Genomic DNA, 24,151 nt, shown 5'->3' with positions numbered 1-24,151 from the left:
AAATGAAAAATTACAATTATGAAGTATTGAATGACCTAATTATAAAAGTTCAATGAATTACTTTTTTTGCAAAATTAATAACCATAAATTTTTAAACATATAAACTACTACATTTTATGCAAATATTTTAAATTACCTGAATTAATTCTTTTAAAAAAAATTATCTAATTTCTGCTGCTTTTTTTTTTTATTTTCTGATGTTTGTGGGCTTGTCTTTCTTTTGTGGTGAACTTCATAATTGCAGGAAGCTTGACTTTTATTTTCCTCATTTACAGTTGAAGAAATTTCCTCGAGAACTGCACATGCAGAGGTAGAAGCAGTTTGCTTTTCTGCTAATGTAGAAGGTTTTTCAGAGACTTTTATAGGTGACTCATCTGAAATACATGTTTTTAAGTCCTCTTGATATGTTTTCCAACTTCTGTTCATATTCAGTAAGAGATCTTTGTGAATTGGATCAGTCATTGGATTTTTTGAGCCATATTTTTCACATGAGGTTTCTTTAGAAGCCATTAAATCATATTTAATAGTCTGCACTGCATCTAGGAAATCAATCTTAAGAGAGGTTCTATAGTCAGTGACAAGTGTATCCATTAAGTTGAATGCACTTTCCACTAATGGGCCATGGAAGCAGCTAAGGCAGGCTTTGACCAATTTAGCCAATGTAGGATACTTATAATCATTTGTGAAATCATCTTTTAAATTAAAAACTTTAGACCAATATTTATCAATTGTACACTTGACTTGATTTCCACTTTCATCAGATGTGTAGAGCATTTCTTTGGTGATATCAATATCACTCTGGTATAACCTTATTTCAGCTTCTACTTTTGACTTTTCATTATCACTAAAAATATGGGACATAAAAGATGATAATTTTTCAAAAGCTAATATTGTACTGGTTTTACCTCTTAGCTCTGGATCTAATGCTGTAAAACTAATTAGATATGAATTTTTAAGGGGTAATTTCTGTTTCATATGCAGAAATTTCTAAATGAAATTCTCTTGCGTACATAAATAAAAAAATATTTCAATAAGCGAAACGAAAAATTTACACGTGCATCAATAAATGAAACGAAAATTTTACACAGCGGAGAAAAAAAAGTTGCGAAGCGATCAATGACAAATAGCTAATACGGCGAAAAATCCCCCTTCTCTACTTATTGGCGCCACGCCAGTAGAGATAAGACCTTTGAACCCAGAGTCACGTTATCGCACATCTGGTCGAACGAAGTCTCCCCCTTTTTTTTTCTGCCGCGCCTACTTGCCGAAAAGAATCCAGAAGAGAATGTCCGAGAACCGGGGGAATGAGTCATAACTCGCAATAAGGAAAGAACAAAAAAGAAGTTTTTTTCCCCCTTTTCACGCATTATCACTGCCTTTGGAGAAAGAAAGGAAAAGTTTTCACCACACACACTGACCTTGCGTTTTCTGCTTTAAAAGCAAACAAAATTACCCAGATCAAAATAAATAATTCATTATTATTCCTACTTCCTTTTGAACGACGATCCCCGGAAATTCCGGGGATCGAAGTTCAAAATCCCCGGAATTCCGGGGTTTCCCCGGAGCACAAACACCCCTGGTCAAATAAACACCGTGTAGTAAAATATGATCAGCTGAAAAAAATGAATACATTCACAGAGAAAGTGTTTGAAATATTAAAAATATTGAGGAAATATTACATAACAGAAAACTAATTGATCTCAAAAAGGGTAAAATTAGTTTCAAAAAAAGAAAAAAAATTTGAAACCGAAGCTTTTGAGGAAATGTGCCACGTATGAAACCTATGATGTAAACCACTCTTTAAATTATAATGACAAGGAATATGGGGGGGGGCACCCACAGACATTCGAATGACAAATTTCCGAACTGTCCCCGGACAAAATTAATCTCCAGTCTCCCATTTCGAAGACCCATTAAAAAGTAAGAATCTTCGCTTCCTCACTCTGTCTTCAGGTGTATTTAACCAATGAATTATGGATAAGGTGAAATGAAATTATTCAAACAGCATGCGCATAAAGGGGGAATATATATATAAAAAAAGGGAATTCATCATGCATTCAAAATTGGCAAGCATCAAGCATTGGGCAATGCGTTTTATATATCGATATAAGGGATAATCGATGCTGTTCCCACAGCTGGATGAAGACATAATCGATAATGCAAAGTTGAAAAGGAGTGGGGGAGGATGATAGAATTCCATTACGTCATTTACATAAAATGTTTCACATATTTTTAAAACATTAAGGCTCAGTAAGCAAACATCGGAGGGAAAATAAAGAAATAAAAGGAAGAGATTTTTCAGATTTTTCTGCGGAGGAGCTTTTGCAGAGACCCAGTCGGAAAAAGTTTTCGCATTAACCAAGCCCAGAAAGTTCTTAGATCTATTGGAAATTCCTTTCGATGATAAAGAAAAAAACCTATTTCGAAGAGCATTTGGCATGGCAGTTAAGCCTTCTTCGGCTAATATTTGAAGTTAATATTTAATCGAAAAGGAATACAAATGCGAAAAACCCATGTTTGTTATATCTTAAATATTAGATTGCAACATGAAAAGTTTAAAAAAGCGATTTATTGAAATAAAAAAAAAAATCATTAAAAGGTTAAAAAGTATGAAGTGAACATCACACTGAACCAAATTTATATCATCAGTGGCGATGGATAATAGATGGCGATCAATGGACAAAAATCTAAAGATTTTTTTTTTTTTTTTTTTTTTTTTTTAAAGAAGGGAAAGGATTTTTACTTTTTTGAGGAAGTAAAGAAACAAAATGAAAGACAAAATAAGGAAGCTCTTTGAAAAATAGTAGCTCCATGTCAGGATTATTTTAATGGCTCTGATTTCTGTATGACCAATTCTTTGAATGAAGGCAAGAAATAAATTTATATAATACAGTTTTTAATTCTCTAACCTTAAAGTGGTTTGTCTCATGAGTAAATTAAACTCTTAATGAGATTCGTATCATTAAACTGAAGTATGCACAATTTGTATTAAAGAGCACAACTGTTTTCGTGCTATGGATCAATGAAGTTCAAAACAAGCTCATTAAATTATGGCGTCCACGTAGAATATACAATAGCATTTGTGTGTACCATTGCATCGAGGATATACTGACTGTTTCGCCCTCCTCTAGTGACATTAACATTAAAGATCTAAACTTCCGAAATTGAAAGATTTCATTTGGCATAACCTTTAGAGACTACAATCTCGACCTCAAATCGAAATCACAGTCATTCTCCATTTGAAAAAAAAAAAAAAAAAAAAAAAAAGGTTACGAAATTCGTTTAGTAAATAAAAAACTAATTTACGATAAATAGCAACAGTCTGTTTTGCCCTTCTTATGATTCTGGAGGATTTTAAAATGTCTGATATAGATACCCGGGCCATCGATGTATTAATACTTTTTAACCAGTTCACTTTGATCAAATTCTTCAATCAGAAAATCCACTTAATTAAGTAATTGTAGATTAAAACGATCAAATCAAAATAAAGAAATAAATGATTATACATTATATGGAGTAAAAAGCAATTTAGGTACTACATACTTCAAATACCACAGATAGCATTAATAAGGAATATCATTAAGATTTATCTATTTCCTTGAAAACGATTTATCAGTTAAAGAAATAAAAAATCATAAATGCGAGGGCGTGAACTGAGAATAGCCTCACAATTAATAATCAGTAATAAGATTCTATTTAAATAATTTTAACCAGTTTAAAATGCTTGAGAAATACATGTTACTTCAGAAACACAGTTGAAGACATCAAAATATTTAAGGATCCCATCTAAATTAAAATAATTTTAATAACAATAGAAATTTTAATTAACTAATATGATTATTGCAAGGAAAAAATGCAGTAATAAACCTTTTTTTATGCATATTATGTTCATGCTAATTAATTATCACGCGGAAAAAAATGTTTAAAATGTTCTTTTCAAAGAAAGAATAATACTAATAAGAAAATGTTTATAGTATTCAAAAAGTATTCTCTAAAGGATGTCTTTTCAAATTACCAAAAAACTCATTACATTATTATTATAGCAGTACTGGAAAAAGATAAATCTTTTTACACTATTTGAATAAATTTATAATCAAAGAGCAAAGAAAATATTAATAAATAACTTCGTTTCATTTACAGAAAGAAGAAACTTCAATCTCCTTCTTTAGATACCATTAAAAAAAACTCCATAGGCAAAAAGAATTCGAAGACCTGACAAACTCAATTTGCATAAAAGGATCGATCGGAATGCATGCGATTTCGCTTAGCGGTTGTGCCCACGTATTAGTAAAGTTTGCTATAATCTCTTTAAACCGAAAAATAGTACCATTCAATTCGTTAGAACATTCTTCAGTTAACTTGAGGCAAAGAAAGATAAATGACAGCCAGATGGTTGAAAATTTTTTTACTATTTTCGAAATTGAAATTTTTTTCTCCTGATGTTTTGAGGTTATGCATCAAACGTCGGAGAAAAAAAAAAATTTTTTTTTCTTCTTCTTCTTCTTCTTCTTTTTTTCTTTTTTCCCCAAAGATCAGTTTCAATATTGTGTGTATTTCTCTTTCGAGCTGAAATGGATGATTCATTGAAGGGGAAAAAAACATTAAAGAAAAATTAAAGATGGCGGAGAAGAGGAAAGAGAGATGCAGGAGATTAGTTATTTGGTTTGTAGTTACTTTTTTCCACAACGTCCCTGGAATCGAAAGAGGCACAAATTAATGGTTTTTCATGAATGATTTTTCCACCAAATCAGAAAAGAACAGTTTAAAAGTTCTCGAAAGCAAACCTTCCAAGATAGGTTTCAAAAATACTTAACTCGCGACTGCAATTTAAGAAAATGTATTTTCGAATCCTCGTGGATCACAAAACGATCTCAAAAGAATTTGTTTCAACGGAATAAAGCGATTTTTTTAAAAAAAATCATTTCTACCAGATAAAAGAAATAAATGGAGACAGAAATAGTGGAATAACCGATTGCTGCTGCGCTTGTTTTCAGAAATATATATTATAGTTCAAAAATTTTTCATATATTATTACCAAAAGTGAAATGGCAAAACTTCGTTATAAAGGATAATAATGGCATTCTAAAAAGAACACCACATTTTGTTTTTTTAAAGAAAAGATTAAAGTGCCCACCTATATAGCTCTTGACGAACAGCAGCAAATTTGTAAAAACAAGCACAGACAACAACAATCTTGCTCTCGTTAAGACTTATTACAACTACAGTAATTTTCTCGATTTGCTTTCTACGAATAATTAGGTGAGTTCTAAAAGACACGTTTCGAAAGCAATCCTTTCATTTGAATGCAGTGAATGGGATATAAATAATTTCATATTTTTAGTTTAAGATTTTGATTAAAATATGCGATATATATTAATGCTTCGATGCACATAAAAAATGACATGTAGGCAGCATACCACAGAAATGCCGCACATTGCTGAGTTCTAAATAATCTTGCAAAAGAATATCCGTTATTCTGAAGAACTAAATCATACCTCACCGAAATTCCAAATTGAAAACAAATATGAGCAACTGTTTGCACTCAAAAAGCTGTTTAAATGAATGATTTCTAAGTTAAAAATTTGATGTTTTTCGGGGAAATGAGCAGGAGAAGAGTTATCTTTAGATCACAACTTTATTTTTTTTCATCATAATCAAGCAAAGGGTTCATTTTTAACAACTCGCAGTAAAATCCATGTCGAGAAACTCCAACGATATACTCATAACAGCAAGGCAGATATCGGGAGGTAAAAAGCAGTGTAAAAATATCTGGAGCTCACACACATTTCGGAATGTGTCTAAATTCAGCTTGCACGAGTATTTATTTTATAAAAAAAGGTTTTTCAGATGAAATTTTAGCTAAATGTTGGTAGTTAAAGAAGTTAGACCCGGAGAAGTCAAAAGCAGAGTCAGAAATTAAAGTGAAAGTTAAATGGTTAGAAAATATCAAGAACGCTGCTAAATTCAATTGATTACAAACAAATAATTTGAATAGGGCGTGTCACTGTATCCCAGCAGCATTAGGAAGATTTGACCTGCAATTGCAGACGGTAATTGCGTTTCTGCTGTAACCAAATAAGCATTGAATTAAGAGCAAGGCCGGCTTTTATTCGATTGGATCAATCGCATCCCATTTTAAGAGAGTGCTGTTGCGTTACTAGAGTTGAGTGAAGCACGTCAAAAGCCCCGAACGCATTTTCAGAGGTTGCGAAATTGAGCATACTGTATCATCATAAATGTTTATCGCATTTAAATCGCATTGTGTAATCTGACTTGACTGTGCACTTGGAGGAAGAGCGAAGAAAAATCCCACTGATTTTTTTCCTTCTTAATTCCAATACACAGAAGAAAAAAAATGGACCGTATCTTTAAAAATTTAATTGAGCTCCTCTCCACCTAAGGCCAATATGGACTAATGTTTTATTAAATAACTGCTAATTCGATCACATAATCCCAGAGGCCATTTAAGCCTGCAATTAGCTTCTAGTTTCAAGCAAAAGTGAAAAACTTGGCTTTTAGAAATCGGTGAATCATCATTCAAAAAAATGTGGCGTTCTGTTCTGTATGGTGAACGTGAGAAAAACAGAAGGCAATAACATTCCTAAGTTATCGCCTCGTTCGCAATCGTTTTGAATGATAAATTGTTCATGGCCTATTACAGCTTTGGCAGAGGCGAAAGCGACCTTCCACCAAGAAGTGGATAACAATTGTTATGCCCGGCGCCAGGCGAGAGGTATTACTCTTGTGGCCAATATAGCGGGGCAGACAAGAGGCATTTAACTTGCAGTCCATACTGAACATTTTAAACGAAGCTAGCCGATGAATGCTACCTTTTTCTTTTAGACATTTTGTCGTACTTGGAATACAGATGTAACACAAATGATTTAATTTTAATCCATTATATTAGAATCCTGAATTCCAAATGTTACGATTTTTTCAAATTAAAATGCTGTTTTCTTTTACATGAATACGTTTGAAAATTTAGATGTATGTAGGTCCTTATATACCAATAAAAATTTTGAAAATCGAAGTGAGATGTTTCAAACCCTTTCCCTCTCCGATAAAAAATCACTTCTCCAATATCTCTGCATTGTGAACAGCACCGATTCAAGTTTTCGAAAGGACAAGTTCCTTACAATAGAAGCTGGTTTATTCTCCAAAGCAACAATACATAATGGCATAAATGAATTTTTCGTCGGAACCGAGTTGTACATCGAATGAAGGGCTAATCACGTCATGGCAAATGGATACTTACAAATTTCCTGGTTTCGTAGTCTAGCGGACTCGCAACGTAGATGGCCCCGGTTTCGTTTTTGACAGCGAAGGCTCCTCCGATGTTTCCAGCTGTTATTTCGTACCGGATGCGAGAAGCTGAAAGGAAGGACAGAAAGAGATTAAAAAGCGGCAAAGCGAAACTTTTACGGCTCGCCGCAGTAAAGACCATCATTCATATAAAGTATTTCAACGATTCTTCGAAGTTCGGCATTATTTTATATTCTAAGAGTGACAGAAAATATTAAAATACCAGAATAAAATATACCAGAAAACAACAATAAAAATATCTTATTATTTATTATCATTTAACCTTACACAAATACTAAAAAACATGTTCAAAAATTATTAGAACGCTACCAATTTTATTGCGCAATCTTCTCCACTACAACACGCATTTTTACTTTTATCGGAATTTTTCTTTGCAATTAGCGTCAGATCATTACGGATGTTACCGTAAAATCGTGCGAATGGAAAAAATATGCGTGAAAATTAGCATCCATTTCCCCCCCCCCACATAAGATGATGTTATATAGAGAGATAAGACGTTACATATTATATAGGTATATAGCCCCTCATCGTGCTGTTTTTCAATTAAAAACTTTATTTTTAAAAATGAGTAAGCTTAATTTTTTTATTCAAAAGTAAACAAATGATACAGAATCAATACAACAACACTGTTGACTAATTAGTAAAACGAAGAAAGATTCTAATTCATACAGCTGTCACAGACAATGAATTATAACATCTTAATCATAGTTAAGACAAATCTTGAAAAAAACCACACTCGAATTCATTAGTTTTGTCTTTACTACATGGATTTCAGAGTAAATTTTAGAGAACACGTAATGAAAATTCAGTCTTGGCATTGTTTTACTTGCTTCTGAGAAAAGATGTTTTTCGGATACCCATGAAGATCCCGCCCCCTCTCCTTCTTTAATTTTTATTTTCAGTTTCGAAGGGAATTCATTTATTACCAATATAACAACAATTATATGTGTATTTATAATTTAAGACTAATAACAATTTTAATCTTTAATTATAAATACACATTTATTTTATCAATTATTATATCCACAACAATGGCTATAACTACAACTAAATTGTCTTAGTTCATTTTTAATCGAATTAACTGAAATGACATTTAAAAAGACTTCTGTTTTCGTATGAATATTAAAAAATTTCTCTGGAGAATTAAATGAATGGAAAAATATTTTCATAACTACTCTCCCAAGAATAACAATCTTCATACTATACATACTTTGTTATTAAAAACGATTCTCCTTCAGTAAAAGAAAGGGGAGGAGGGGGGGGAAACGCTTGCTTAAATGTAAATTTGCCATTCCAGTCCAAGAAAAGTGGCAAAAAGTTTAATAATTCCAAAATCAAATATAAAAGAACCACATCTTACAAAATATATAGAGGAAGAAAATTATTTAGAAGGAAATAATTTTCTGTATCAGATCTAAATTCCTAGGAGCGCAATCAGCCAAAAAAGAGAGTGGGATAAACTGAGACCCCAGGCCATTTTCGGCATTCAATTTCAGACCAACACCAACGTACAAACAAAAAGCGCCCTCTTTGTCCCTCAAAACGCCACAAATCTTATTAAGAACCTGATTTTATTTATTTTTGCTTTCTATAGAGCTGTCAAATTCGCGTCGAACACAAAACGCGAAGCTCGTCTGGAATGGGAGGGAAAATAACAAGCTGGTGGCGAATAAAAGCGAAAGGAAATAAATATAAATAGAGATGCGTCTATTTCAGTTACCGAGTAATGCACAAGACGACAGGAAGCAAACGTTTTCCGTTGGAAAGAATTAACGTCAAGATAACGTCGGTCAGGACTGTCCGCCAGCCAGCCAGACGAGACGGAAATGTTCCGAGGGCAATCGTTGTATCTTTAATATAAATGAAATCTTCCAACTGGGGTGTCTCACCGCCGTGCCATAGATCAACCGCTCGCAATCTTCCGGAGATATTAGTCTGCGGGAAAAGAAATATTTGGTCACTCCGTTACTGCGGAGGAAATCCAAAGCAGAAGACTGATATCAATGTCCCCCACTGGACGGAGTTTTAAGTCGGGAGAAAAGGAGGGAGACCCTATGCGCTGCTGCTGCAAATCTTTAGGCGTAAAGAAGGGGGATATTTCAAAAAGCAATTATAAAATGATATCGACCGTTATACATAAATCAAGCAATATTTTTATTCATGAAATAGTTTAAATGACCGAACTCAGCGGAGCAAAACTTCAACTGATTTTGAAGCGTCAAACACAAGAAGAAATGAAATTTTCATTTAAAAATTTGTGGTTTAATGAAGATCATTATGATGCAAGCAGTGGAAGCAAGAGGACTTATGTTTTCAGGGACATTTCTTTTATTGATCACATTTCACACAAAGCAAAGACTATACACGAAGACAAGACAATAACGCGCGCATCTTAACAGAACATCACCACCGCTCATTATTTACAAACGCAAAATGCACAATGTCATCTATTATCTAAGAGAGAAAACAGTAATGCAGCTGCTGCAAATTTAAATTCCATGAAGAAATAGGAAAAATGAAGAAAATACAAGAAAAGAATTGGCGAAAAAAAAACAAAAACATACCGTTGAATTACATAAAAATACATTCTTATGAAATCAGAGAAACAAAGAGACTGGATGTGACGGAGCACGATTATTTTCCTTCAGCAAGATGTAAAGTAAAAGTGAACTATTCTTTTACCTGTAACAGTAATAAGAGAGGCAACCAAATGCAGAACAAACTGCCGCTGCAGCATTATCCAGTTTCATTCCCAACTCAGAGGAGGCGCGAAGATGTCGCCATTTCCTTCGACATCAAATCATCCGGTGAGGTCAGAACAATGACAAACAATCGCAGTCCCGCGTTGGTCGGAGGAACATAAACGATCGACAGTTTCCTTTATGATTTTTTTGCGTTTAGTACAGAAATCATAACGCATCAAAAGTAAAACATAAAAAGTAAATGTATTGAGACAGTAAACGATTGAAGGACGCGCTCCTTTGTGGTGATGTGTAAACCTAATATTTTTCTCTCAATGCCCATTCCAGGGTTGACTCATCGTTCGATGTTCTGGAAAACGGATGAGTTTTTTTTCATTTCCTTTTTTCAATAAAAAAAAAAGCGTATGTTTACTTTATGTAGAGTATTAAATTTCATTAGAAAGAAACTATGACTCCATCTATCATGGATCTTGTATGGTATGAGGAATAGGCGATGCAAAAAATATTCCTCATAATTAAAGGCGTTCAATTGAATTGCAGGGAAAAAAATTAAGCTTAAGAGTTATTTTTACATTAAATGCAACAAATAACACAAATTTGCAAAATGTATTTAAAGAATGATTTCATTTTGATTGAATGATGAAATAAAATGGTTTCAAAGATTCATTAATCCACAGAACATAATTTATGACACAATTAAAAATTTTTTGAAAAACTACTATTGGCTGTCGTACATTGAGGAGCTACAGTAAGTAAGCTGCAGTTTGCCTTTTGTTTTAGAAGCTAGCAATCACCTGTCTCATCGACCAAGTTGTTGAAAATTGTTAGTATAAAAGCAAAAAGGAGCTGGCATTCAATATTCAGTCACTCATTCCATTCATTGACCTGATCTGGAGTCTGTAGCGGCTTATTTGCACTCGTTTTTGATTTAATATTTTAACCTGTTGTTTAAAATTTTTAAGTTGATAAATAGTGATTAAATTTTAATTAACTGAATAAAGATGGCTTAAATTTAAATTCTTTGGTTTTTATTTTATGGAGTGTTCGAACGCACGAAGTCTCCCATAAATATGGATGTCATTTGTACAATGAATTGCAACTTAGCCAAGATTGCAGGACATTTTGTAATACGCAACCTAAAGATTGCACCTGAATGTCGGTGGGGGGGGGCACCTTTCCTCTGTCTCCAATCACAGACATTAAAAAAAAGAAAATTAGTCTCTAGGTAATCTACAGAATAGATTGGTGAATGTATAGCTGTGCCAGAGTTGGTAGCTGTAAGGAAGGTGCATCTCTGAACCTATTCCCCGCTCTTTTCCTTCAGATTTTACTTATATAAAACAATATAATTATCTTAAACCATTTTCAAAACTTTGTAACTAATAAGACGAGCAAGCCAGCTGGTCATCTACATAAATGATAAAGGGAAATCTTTATCTTGAAATACATCCCCACATTCCGGGGATTTCAGTCCTCAATTGCCACCCATTCATTTTTATATCAATAAAGTAAAGATGAAGAAACAATTTTCCCAGAAAGCACGCAAGAAACAGAATGTTCAGAGCAAAGGTTGCTCTGGTACGATAAATAAAAATGATAATAAAACTTTTAAAAAGAAATCTTTTATAAAAATCAAGAAAACAACGTGATGGCGGTTGCTAATATGCATGCAAATTTTATTCCATCGAACAACTGAAAAGAAAACATTCTCATTAGAGGGAACAGGCCATCAGCACCGCACGCAAAGGAGAAAAAAAGCCTGTGTGCTGGTGGTGGTTAGGAGAAAAATCACCGTGACACAGATGAAAGCGGACTGACTGAATAAATAAGATTATGGAAATCCTAACTTTTAACACGTGAATGCAATAGGAGGGCCCGATAAAGATGAGGGCAAAACAAAACAAACAAACAAAAAAAAACACTCAGAAATGCATATGTTTTATTTCCCGATTAAGTAACCTTTGTAGCTCCAGCGTTTATGACTGGGCGGAATTTCAGGGTTTTAGTTAAATAAACTAGGGAAAAGAATTTTTATTTTAGCTGCAAGAACACAATAAGGGGGAAAAAATAAATAAAAGAAACGCAAAAATAATCGTCGCAGAAGGATCCTAATTATATTTATATTTTATACAATTTACCATCATCTTAAAGGTATAGTTGATGCCACAGATAGAATCACAGGAGGTTTCACTTAGAATTTGAAAAAAAGATCGCAGTGCTCCCAGTTGCACTTTCAGAACTACAAATAGAAATCATCGCGGCCGTATTGTTCTTGTTAAACCAGGTTCTGCGCAGTTGAGACGAGACGTGGTACGCATAGTTATTATATATTTTGCATATTGAATGGCATTTTTAATATTATTCATCCTATATTTGCTTATTCCTTTTTGCTTAGATTTCTTTTCTTTTTTTTTTTCTTCCTGTGTGTACTGTTTTGCTTTTTCTATCAGAACCAGGGAGATAGATGTGAATGCTAGGTATATAAAAATGTTAAGAAAGAGGACACCAAAATATCCAATTTGTGAAGATTCTGGATGAATATTATTTAGGATACCTTCAAACGAGATCATGTTCAAAACGAATTAAATTTGTATTCATTTACTATTTTGGAACAAAGAACAATGAAATTTGTAATCATTTACTATTTTAGAATATATGTTTCGTTTTTGCATAGAGGATATATTTTCAGTATGGAATTGTTATGGCATTTTGATTTTTCCTTGTTATTGCTGCTTAAATAATAATTTTAAAAAAATTTCATCATTCGAATGAATATTTCTAGCATTTATATTTTCGCTGTTTTTAATAAAGTACTTATATTCGAACATTTTTATTCTGGCATTCTGACGCAGAAGTTAAAGACAATCCATATTATATATTTTTTCAAGTTTTATAAGTGCATTTATTTTTTTAATTTATAATTCTTTATTGTAATTATTATAACTTACGAAATTAATTTTTTAGAATAATTTGCCAGTTGGTTCGACATGCCAGAATCAAAAATAGTCAATTAATTTGAACTAAACTCTGTTGATATTAAAATAATGTATTATTCTTATTAATTCACAAGTACGGAAGATTTTAAAAAAATCTTTGTTTCAAATAGGAAAATATGTTCAATAAAATTGCATAAAAATAAAATAGATTGTTCTTCATATTTTCATTTCATCTTCACATTCATGGACACACAATAGTTTAAATTACTCATTCATTCATAATAGTTAAAGATGGGAATTTTGAGTGATACTAATATATATATATATATAAAGAAAACGAAGTTGTATAATTTAATTCTAATCATTTTTTTAAAGTATCGAATTACTCAGTTGCTGCTGCCTAGAATTTGTTTGCTAAAAGGTAAGAATACGGAATCGCTTCACCTCATATTTTATATGTAACGTTTTAATATGTATTTAATCATTTTAATTATTCTTTAATTGAATGCATGAACTTAAAACGATTTTGCTTTATAGAATTTTCACTATACGTTAGAATTGTTATTTATTTTCATTGTTTTATTAATTGTTATGCTTGTCCAATCGAATAATTGACATTATTTTGATTATTTCAATTGAGTGTTGGTATTAATTTGTGTATACCACGCTGTACAATCAGTTGAAAAGATGTAATTTGCTTTCAAGTTTGGAAAAAATAGTGGACTTCACAGATAATTTTTAAAACTTTTTTTTGTTAAAAATTTAAAAAAGAGTGATCATAAAATTATTACAAACAGATTTTTGTTTAAGTTAAAAAATAATCAGAGTTATTATGTTAATACCTTAAGCAATAAAATTTAACATTCTGTGAAATTAAGAAAAATGTGATCTGACAGACTTTTATTTTGAAAAAAAAGTAGATAGTATTTGAAAAACAGCTAATTTGTTAAATTACCCGCCTAAGTCATATATTATTGCTGCGCTACAAAAATGTGATTACATTAATTTATTTATCCAATTATATTCCAAAATTACTATTAAAGAGATTTTATTTAATACAAAAATTAAGTGAGAAAGGAACACAAATTGATGAAAATGGTAATTTAGAAGTGCATTGCTTGAACTGGAATATTGAAAATGGATTATAAGAAATTATACTTTTTGAATTTTATAATAATCATTGAGAAAAAAAAAAGGGAGGGGCTTGTTGTTTACATGGTTGTTATGACAACAATGAAATGCCAGCTATTTCTGTCAATACAATTTCTGTCAAAAGTGTTTTTGAATTATTTTGTCACATACAGACATAATGGCACGAATCTATTTTCCGATTACAGGGACGGAGAGATTCGTATCAAAATCTCGAGTTCGAATTTTTTGACAATTACTACACTTTCTCTATATTTCGTATACGAGAAAGTAAAAAGGAATAATACAGTTCATAAAACTCAAACTTGGATTCAAACAGTTTGTGCTGACACGAATTTGAAAATAAAATAAAAACTATTTTAATCGAGTTTAAAGAAATCGGTATTGCCATTTGGAAAGTCATTATTTTTAATTGAACTTGCGAAACAATGTTAATAAGGTATGATTTTTAATTCTATTTTAAAGAACATTTCTTAAAAAGTTTTAATTTTACTTTGTAATATTTAAAAAACTTACTATACTTATACTATTTTTATGTTATTAAAATTATTTCCCAATAGAAATATATATGGCTGAAATACAGGAAATCTTCCTTATTTCTGTCGTTTTAAAAATTTCCTTTCGAAATCAAGTATACGTAGAGCAAATTATTTTTCTTTTTAAAGTACCCGACAGAATTATGAAGCAAACAAAGCTTTATCGAATGATAATTATGTGAAATACGATAATCATTCTAATTACCAACCCTTTAAATGAAATGAAAGACATCATGCATACGTCCAGTCAGAAAGCAAATTCAGCTTCCTGTCTTCAAACTTCATTATGTGAAAATACCCTCAACAGAAATCTATTTTCTTAAGTCATTAGTTAATTTTTTCATGCAATGTAATGACATTCCAGATATAACGAGACATTTCTAAGAATGACAACGGTAACGATTATACGAGTTAATTTCCTAAGATTTAATAAGTTATTTAAAAAAGTATTTACAATATAATTATATTGCTGAAATGAATAGCGTCTTTCTCTCTCCATCTGTTCTTCTCCCCCCCCCCCCCTCACTTCGAATACTTCAAAAAAGTACAGAAGAATGTTCGAAATCTATGTTTAGCTGTTACAAATATATATATCGCACAATTCTTAACAACATAAAAAAAAAAATCCTTAGCAATTAATATTTTTAAAACAAAATTTGTGTTTCTGTTTTTTACTTAGCTAATTAACGTCATTTATTTAATTACTTCAAAGTATGAATCCTATATAACTGAGATGTTCACTCTCAATTTTTTTTTTTGGGGGGGGGGGCGTGAATTTTCGATAATTTAAAAGTAATATTCGGCAGAATCCTGCCTTTGAAATTTACTTATAATTTTTTTCACATAATTTTTTATTAAAATCAATTATTTCCGAGTCATACATTTTATTTAATTAAATGCTAAAGCAGTTTTGTCTGGTAAAGCCAGCTAAAATGATGAAATGGAAATTCTATTGTGATTAACATTCTTGATACTTTCAATTGCAATAGTTATTAAAGATTAAAATTATGTTTTAAATTTGAATTAAGTTATTTAAAATTTAATTATTATGTTTTAAAATTTGAAATATCTACCATTTTTTCAGACTATTTCATATCATCTTTGATTGCATTTTAGTCAGTAAAGAAATTAAATGAATTCTTTTTGGAAATCTAGTATAAATACAGCTTTACATGGTATAATAGTCAAACAGTCTTATTAGTGCCGAAGGAAAAGTTCTATTTTCACCATCAAAACATTCATTATATCAGAATTCCCCCACATTTTTGATGAAAAACATATTGATAGCACAATCTACAAAAGAAAAGTATTTACTTTAAATAAAAACCTTCTATATTAACTAATATGTTTCTATATTATCTTTTTTTAAAAATGCATAACCCTTTCAGAAAAAAAAAAAGCCCAAGTGTTAAAATTTAGTATTTATCATAATTTTTCACTATGGAAAAAGGGATGATTATCCCATGAAAAAGTAATCTTCATACTTCAAATAATATAAAATATGCATTCTCTTTAGTCTTTCTAGTTTCTTTGAAGTTTTCTTATACAAATAAAGATATAAATGTTAACACAACTCAGTAAAGATATATATGTCAACGCAAACGGTATTAGTTAATGATGAGCGCAACCTGCTACTTAGTTATGCGTTCACATGTAGTCCGAATGACAAATTCCTCTACATGGATTACGTCCAAATTTTGACAAATATCTGGTAGAAAAGTCATAAAGCAAATTTCATTCGTTTAGTCCAACGCATTTTGAGCTACCGAACTGAGAGGTGGACATAACATTTCCTAAAACGTGTTTACAGAGAGATCTGAAGCGAAGAAATTCCTCGAAATCATGACGCCGAATAGTTTCGCAATTAAAATAGTTTCTCTTTGCATATTTCAAATACAAACTAGCTTGAGCGGTCTCCCTAACTCTCTAATAAACATGTTATACCAGAGAACGTATAGCATTGGCATGCAATATTTAGGAAATATTAACCTTTGGCGTGAATATGGCATTTTTACTAAATGTCATCCCTGGCATACGGTGAATGGAAACTGTTACGGCAAACGGTTATCCGAAAATCGAATCTGCGTTTAGACGCGCTTTTCCCAATTGACCGAAACAAACATTTGACATAGAACTACAAATGTAGTTACAAACTGAATTTTATATCTTTGCGTTTACGCTTACAGTATTTCTGAAAGTACAGACTGACAGATGGTCAACTCCTTACTGGATTTGGCTCAAAATCTGATATGTCTCTGCACTACGGATCATTAATCTGTGTACTGAATTTTATTCATCCAGCTTTCGTTATTCTGTAGCTATCGCGTTAACGTACATTCGGACAACTGGACAGACATCTTTCCTCAAAGTTTGATAGAAATCTACAAATTTGGTATAAATACCAAATGCCAACTTTCATCCGTTCTAGCTAAAAGCGTTTTTGAGTCATCTTTGTCACAGATAGACGGACAGATATTTTCCAAAAATGCATTCTTTCGTATTCAAGAAAGTCTAAAACGTGGGGATTCATCAAAATCTCAAGTTCGATATTTTCTCCATACATCGTATACGAGAAAACGTAACAATATTTTCTCTATTTTAACAATAGTATCTTTATACTTCGTGTACCAGAAAATAAAAAATAAAATATTCAAAATCCATGACAAGCAGAAAATCTGTGCACGCGCCGTTTCGTCTTCACACATTGTAATCTTCCTGAGTACAGACGCAAAACAAAAGTTTTTAGCACTCGCTAAATCGAAAGGGGACGCACTGTTAAGCAAACATATTAGCATCTGCACATCTAGCACAGTTTCAAACACACACACAGTCACGTGCTTTTCTTTTGGGACCGCCATTTCCTTCCGCATCTTCTCTGCCCCCTCACCCTTTAAAAGACAGAAGAAATAATAAAAGAACACGCGCTTTAATTCTCCAAGACTTGGCGCTATCGATCGGACTCCGAAAACAAGCTTATTGGAACCCGCGAGGCGTGTTCTCCTGGACTTAATAAGATTTGATTTCATTGCCGCGGAATCGGAGAGGAAGAAGTTTTCTTTTCAAACTTGGTTTTCAATTGGAAGTCGGGCCTTCAGCCGGTCTTCGTAGAATCCGAAGAAAGACAATGCGTGGGATTCTTTACTGTTCCGTTTCTTCTTTTCATAGGGAAAGGTAATTTATTCGATCCGGCGAATGGATGGAGAATTCGCAAAATGGAATTGTTAAACCTCAGATTGTAAAAGGAGCGAGACAACGAGGGATCTTCCAAATATTTGATAGCTTCATTGCAAAAAGAAAAATCACCATGTGGGTGACAGCAAGGATAATGCAATTATCCTCGCTGAATATTTAAGTAATATTAATGGAAGGAGAGGAGGATGTAGCACCACAAGTATCAAAAGATTCCGTTTTATTGAGTCAACAATTCGTTCACATATTAGATAAGATAGTAAAATAACAGATTAAAAAATATACTGATGGTCACAACAGAAGAAAATATAATAGGAATTTACCGATTTAGTAATATAAAAAGTTATTTTAAGATAAATTATTTTCATAAAATTTGCTCGACAACAGATTCAGCTCCAGAATGGAAAATATTTAACTGAAAAACTCGATGTTACTCGAAACAGTTTAGAACAAATTCTAATTAGCAATTAAATGAGTAGAATAACATGCTGAAATAGAAGCTCATAGAGCACGATTAAGACCCAAAATACCTCCGAATTTCTACAGAATGAGATACCCAATGTTCAGTTTCTGTCAATATAATTCTCATTCTTTTAAAAATTCAATTAAAAAATTTGAAATTAAATTATGAAAAATTGGCGGAATAACTTTTCCTTAGGCATAATTCACAAATTTGGCGCTTTCCAGTACTTCCTCACTGCAGTGAGAATGGTTTGCCCACTTTTGGGAATAAAATTTTTGTACTGTTACCGTATATCAATAAAATATTGACTGATCTAAAAATCGCCTAAACCCGTCCTTTGCGATTACAGCGCTTTCGTACCTATCATATGTGGCATTTCATGACAAAAACAATGCACACTGAAAATAAACAAAACGGAAATATGTATTATGACAGATATTTCAAAAGCATTCACAAGATATGTCACATGCAATCGATAAAAATACGGGTATACAGACTTTTCAAAAGAACTTGTTCAAACACAACCATTATTTTTTATATATAACGGGAGAATTGCGTTCTGTTACACAGATCGCAACAAAGCATAGGAAACAGGATCAATAAATATGCCTTAGCTAATGATTAAAATAGCATTCCTAAATTCAGGTACCGCCTCGAAGGAGAAAAAAAAAATATTATAAAATTTATCACCAACAATAACCGTTTCCGTTCGCCGCCATGTGCAAGCAGGGACACTACGACAATAATGTTTGAAAAATTGGCAGCGAGTTATTGAATACTCACCGAATTGATTAATCGACGTACAAAGACCAAACTGTTTCCACACGCTATCTTTCGAAAGGAAAGAATCCCTTTGTCGTTTTCCAATTGGAACACCTTCTTCAACTCAATTACGGAAAGCACAGAGGGGCTCAAGAAGGATTCCGAAGGACGAGGTCGATAAATCATACCTTTCCGAAGGGGCGGAGGAGAATATGCATCCGTAGATGACGATCGGAAGGAGATTTCACGCCAAAAAAGAGAGAGAAAAAAAAAATTGATGCAGGGAGAATTCAAAGCGCTGGGTCTCCCCATGTCGAATAGTTTCTACAGAAGTTAACCATTACCAAGGAGGATCTGGGAAGAGGTAGAAGCTAAAAATCGATAGGTTTTCGGGTTTATGTCCTGGCCTTAAATTCGGGACATAAAAGCAAACAATAACTGACAAGATATGTTTTGGGCGATGCGGCCGGCGAAAATCTTGCACGGCATCGGGGTTCAATGGAATACAAAGTGATTTCTAACATCACTCAAAACAAAGCAAACAAAAAACATTCTACCGGAAACAGAATGCTACTTCAGTTCAATACCTGCTCCAGACGGATAAAATATTTTATTTCCTTTGAACTAGATTTAATTTAGAGAAGATTTGGTTTTTTAAAGTATCTAATAAATTTTATAAAGGTCAACAATCATTGATACTCGTATTTTTTAACGATATTACCTGTCGATCCCACTATAAAATGCTTTTATAATTCAGTTCATACCTTGTTTTCATACCACACTGTTTTAGAAATAAAATCCCAGTTAATTTACCTGCGGTCTATGAACAACGGATTCAAGTCTCTGTATCGATTATTGTTGTTTCATTACCTGGTAAGGTTAATGCAAATTTTTCAATTTGAAAACACAGCCATTTCTCATTTCGAGTACATCATTCGAACTAACTTTTTATTGCCTAACAAGTTCAAAATTATAACAGAATCAAATTAGAATAAGTGCAAAAGTTTGATGACAGAAATTAAAAAAAGGAAAGCACAAATTGTGAGAAGTAATTTAAAATCAAATACAGATTTAGAAAAAAGGGTTAACAATCTTTGCTATAGATATTTCTAAAAGATACTAATCTTCAAAATAGAAGGAATGAAATTTTCATTTACAAAACATCGGCCTCTTTCATATACATAATTTTCAGAGACATTATATATCACGATGAAATTCTCTTCAAAAAGTTCTTTTGAAATTCGACCACAAAAATAATCAGTTTCTAATGAAGTTTAGTTTATACTACCTTTAAATCAACTTTTTCCCCCCTCCATCTCGAAGATTTTTCAATAAATTCCACTTGACGAGATTGCAAGCAATTTTTCAAAAGGCTTACTTCATAAGGACAAGCTATTCAGTAGGCAGAACAGCGGAAAGCTCTTTTCCTCCAGAAGCAAAGGATAAAATAATAATAACGACAATCTCTCGAAGTAACTTCCTAATCCACATCTGTCATCCCTTTAAAAATTTATAATCTCCGCAGACTTTACTTCATAAGCCATTCATCAATTTAGTTTTGATGCAGGACGAAGAATAACCAAACGGATTTCTCCGGTTGAGTGAATTCTTCCCTTCTCCTCATTGGCTCAATAAATTACTGAACATCTAACTTTAATCGTTTCCTTCCGATTAACTTCTGGGAAAAAACAGGAAAGATAGGATGGAGGGGGGATATAAACAAACTGCAATGCAGCTCTGCTGATGCCGGGAAGGGAGGGTGATTTTGGACGATGGTTTTAAATCCTTTGCTCTTTATCTGGTTTGTCTTTCATATCAGGATTTTTATCACGGAGACAATGACCATATATATTGCAGATTCGGCCATCTATCTTGACCAGGAAAAGGAATGTAAGTACTTGTGATAAAGACACAAACATAAGCCTGCTTGAATGGAGGGCACATTATGAGCAAGAAAATATTTTCTGACATGCAAGCCTGCTTCCCTCCCTCAATCCATTCAACTATAAGCACTAAAAAATATGAGAGCATTTCATGGATAAAATTCCATTAGATCAGAATGTTTGGAGAGATTTATGTTTCATCTGCTACACTGGGCAATAAATAAAACAGCTTCGAATCACATTTTTTAAAATAGGGTTCAATATCCGTTAGCAATATGAAATACTTAGAAAAACTATTGAGGAATTCTCACTTTGAAAAGTTACCGGAATTTTATTTATCAGTATCGGGCATATATTTTCTTTTTGATACTATTTCAACAAAAATTATTCAACGGTTAGAAAATAATCTTGTTCCTTCGAAATATTGCAATTAAAAGCTTAAGTCCACAATAAACAAATTCTTTAAAACACTAAATCTACTCTAACTAAAAAATACGAAATTCGGTGCGTTTTAAAATAAATCACTTTCATTCTACCTTCATTGTAACAGCTTTGGAATATCTTGAAAACTAAAAATCTCAGAGAGTGATTGATATCCGCCGAATGAGGAAGCCCTGCTACTGAAAAATAATGGCTGATACTCTTGCATCTGTCTGGTAATTATTTCACACCACGATCAGTGAGAGGAGGCGCGGCATCCTGCATGAAGATTATGTTCTACAGAATTCCACATTATTGAAGTTGTGAGACAACAAAATCTCTCAGCCTATCACGCTATCATTGTCCTATGACGGAATAATTTGGAAATCATTTACAATTACCTATTCAAAATACTACCATCTACAGATAAAGGTAGCTGTAATACCACAACGTACTGCCATGTTTTCAGGATGCAAGAGTTGTTCTTGAATAGAATGTGGTTTTTCTTCACTCCAATTCGGAAATGGTGGGTGTTAACTTACCCATTGCAGTAAAAGAGGGCTTCGATATTTCTTAAAATATGTCATGGCCAAGTAATGCCAACCACCATTCCAGCAAGGAATTGAAATTCAAATATTTTACAAAACTCTGAGTCTGCGTCCTGCAATAGGTGCAAAGGAGTGATTTTGTAGGGATAAAAATGCAAATTAAGATTTTTTGTACAGTGGAATACGGCATATCCAATATATTTGGGATGGCACACTCAAACTACCATGCAGCGACTGACTGCTGGCTTCAATTTTCGATGTTAAAAGATGGAATCTGCTTTCGTCCTCTACCTGGAAGAGAAATGTTGTCCAACAGTTTTAAAATTCTGTCACCTGGCATAGGTCACATGTAGTCATTTAACCTCTTCATGGTATTTCTTACAACGCTTCATATTACGGATTATTTCACAGCTGCAACAGAGTTATGCAGGTTCTGGTAAAATAATTTTACCAATAGCATTTTTCACACAATGTAATCATGATCACAACGTTTGAAAAGAACCCACCTTCTTTTTATTCAAAGAATAATAACCGACATGCATTATAATGCAAAATATATTTCACATTTTCAATATATGTAAATAAATTGCGCTATAATAACTTCAGCCGATTTTTTTTGTATTTTTTGTATTTTTTTTTTTTTTTTTTTTGCTTAGTAAATATTAATCGCGTTATTTAAATTATATGTACAAATTTTATCGCATTTGGACCAACAGAACACGTTTTAAAGCTTCTGAAGTTGGAAACTTAATTCTTGCGAATCTGTGCAAAAAAATCCAGCCATACAAAGCAGCCAAACTGAAATAAGTAAAGCGAAATAAACAGGGGGTTTATGTGGAATCGTAAAGAAAACAATTTTTGAAACATAACTTTATTTGGAAAATAGAGTATAAAAGACAAGGCTGTTTTCTTCCCGACATCTCTGTTACCATCTTTCTCATTTCGAAGTTCAGAATGATTCACTTCAACAGCGATTCCAGATGAATGCAAATAATTCTGGATCTCATGGAAGATTTATTTTCTTGCATAAGTAGAAATAATTGTTCGTACCGATAAATTCTTCCAAATATGGAAGTCATTTCGTACACCAATTTTCGAGTTAGTTAAAAAAGAAAAGTAGGAAAAGGAGTAAAAATTACAGAATCAAATATTTATAAAATTCAAGCAGGTCACTTTCACTGAATTTTGTCTTCAAATATGCGTAAAATTAGGCACAAATTATTTATTCATTGAGAAAGATCGAAGAGCAATTTTCTTCCAAGGATTTAAAATTGATTTTATTTCAGACTAAGGCTAAGGAATTTTTCCGTGTACTTTTGTTAAGAAGCAGGATTTGTTTCGGAATATAATTAAGAATTTTAAAAATTAAGCTATGAAGTTTTTTGTTATAACTGCTGAATCGGAAAAATAGTCGCCGTAAGCATTCTCTTAATTAAAAACAACAACAACTAGGGAAATTACGGTCATTATGAATTACTATTTAAGCTAATAAGCAATGGTTCATTTAAGCTAACTACAAGCCTTTACTTCTATTAAACTAACTATAAAGCCTATTAAGTTTATTATTAAGCTATGATCACTATTTAAGCTTGAATCTGCTAATCTGAAAATAGTAAAAATGTTGACAGTACATTTATAGTTCAATTAATTACGAATTCATACGTTAAAAACATGGTTATGTGTTAATATTTCGCAGAATAATAAATTCCAAAAAAGATCAAGAACATAAAGATGGGGGGGGGGGGCAAAAAGGCCAGAAAAAGTGCTGCAGAAATATGAGTGCGTGCGGGTGGTGGTGGTGGAGTAATCCTTCACCACTGCTGCTTCTCTAGCGCCTACCCTTATCCATCAATCCTCTCCTCGAGGAATTACACCTGCGCGCGTTGCGATGTATCTCTTTCTCCTTATGATTTAACCTACATGCATAATTATAAAGGCACATAATGCCTACAAATAAGTAAAGCGAATTGTCGTGAAAAGTATCAAGATATAGGAAAATGCAGCAAAACGATTTTATTGGTTTAAGCTGTTGAGTTGATTACCCAAAATAGACCTCCGAGTTTGCACTCAGATAAAGAAAGGAGTTAAAATCCTCACGTTTAAATAAAACAACCATTAATCTTAGAGGAAACGTTTGAATTAAAATGACGTAGACGTAGGTAAAGACCTATAAAATGAAATGTCAAGCTTATGACAGCTTAATTAGTTCACGAGTAAATTAAAAGAATAAGAGAATTTGG

General features: G+C 32.5%; 1 protein-coding gene across 1 annotated transcript in view; it reads right to left on the bottom strand.

Annotated features, from left to right (window-relative positions):
* The window catches only part of LOC129984704 (neural-cadherin-like), a 287,446-nt gene that overhangs the window by 52,799 nt on the left and 210,496 nt on the right, over positions 1-24,151 (bottom strand). The window contains exon 16 of the mRNA XM_056094645.1: positions 7,256-7,371. Within this exon, the coding sequence (XP_055950620.1) occupies positions 7,256-7,371 (116 nt within the window). The remainder of the gene's footprint in view (positions 1-7,255; positions 7,372-24,151) is intronic.

The sequence above is a fragment of the Argiope bruennichi genome, chromosome 9 (assembly GCF_947563725.1).
Source record: "Argiope bruennichi chromosome 9, qqArgBrue1.1, whole genome shotgun sequence".
In the NCBI taxonomy this organism is placed as follows: domain Eukaryota; kingdom Metazoa; phylum Arthropoda; class Arachnida; order Araneae; family Araneidae; genus Argiope; species Argiope bruennichi.
The sequence above is the reverse complement of the archived record's forward strand: the minus strand, read 5'-3'. Positions and strand labels throughout refer to the sequence as shown.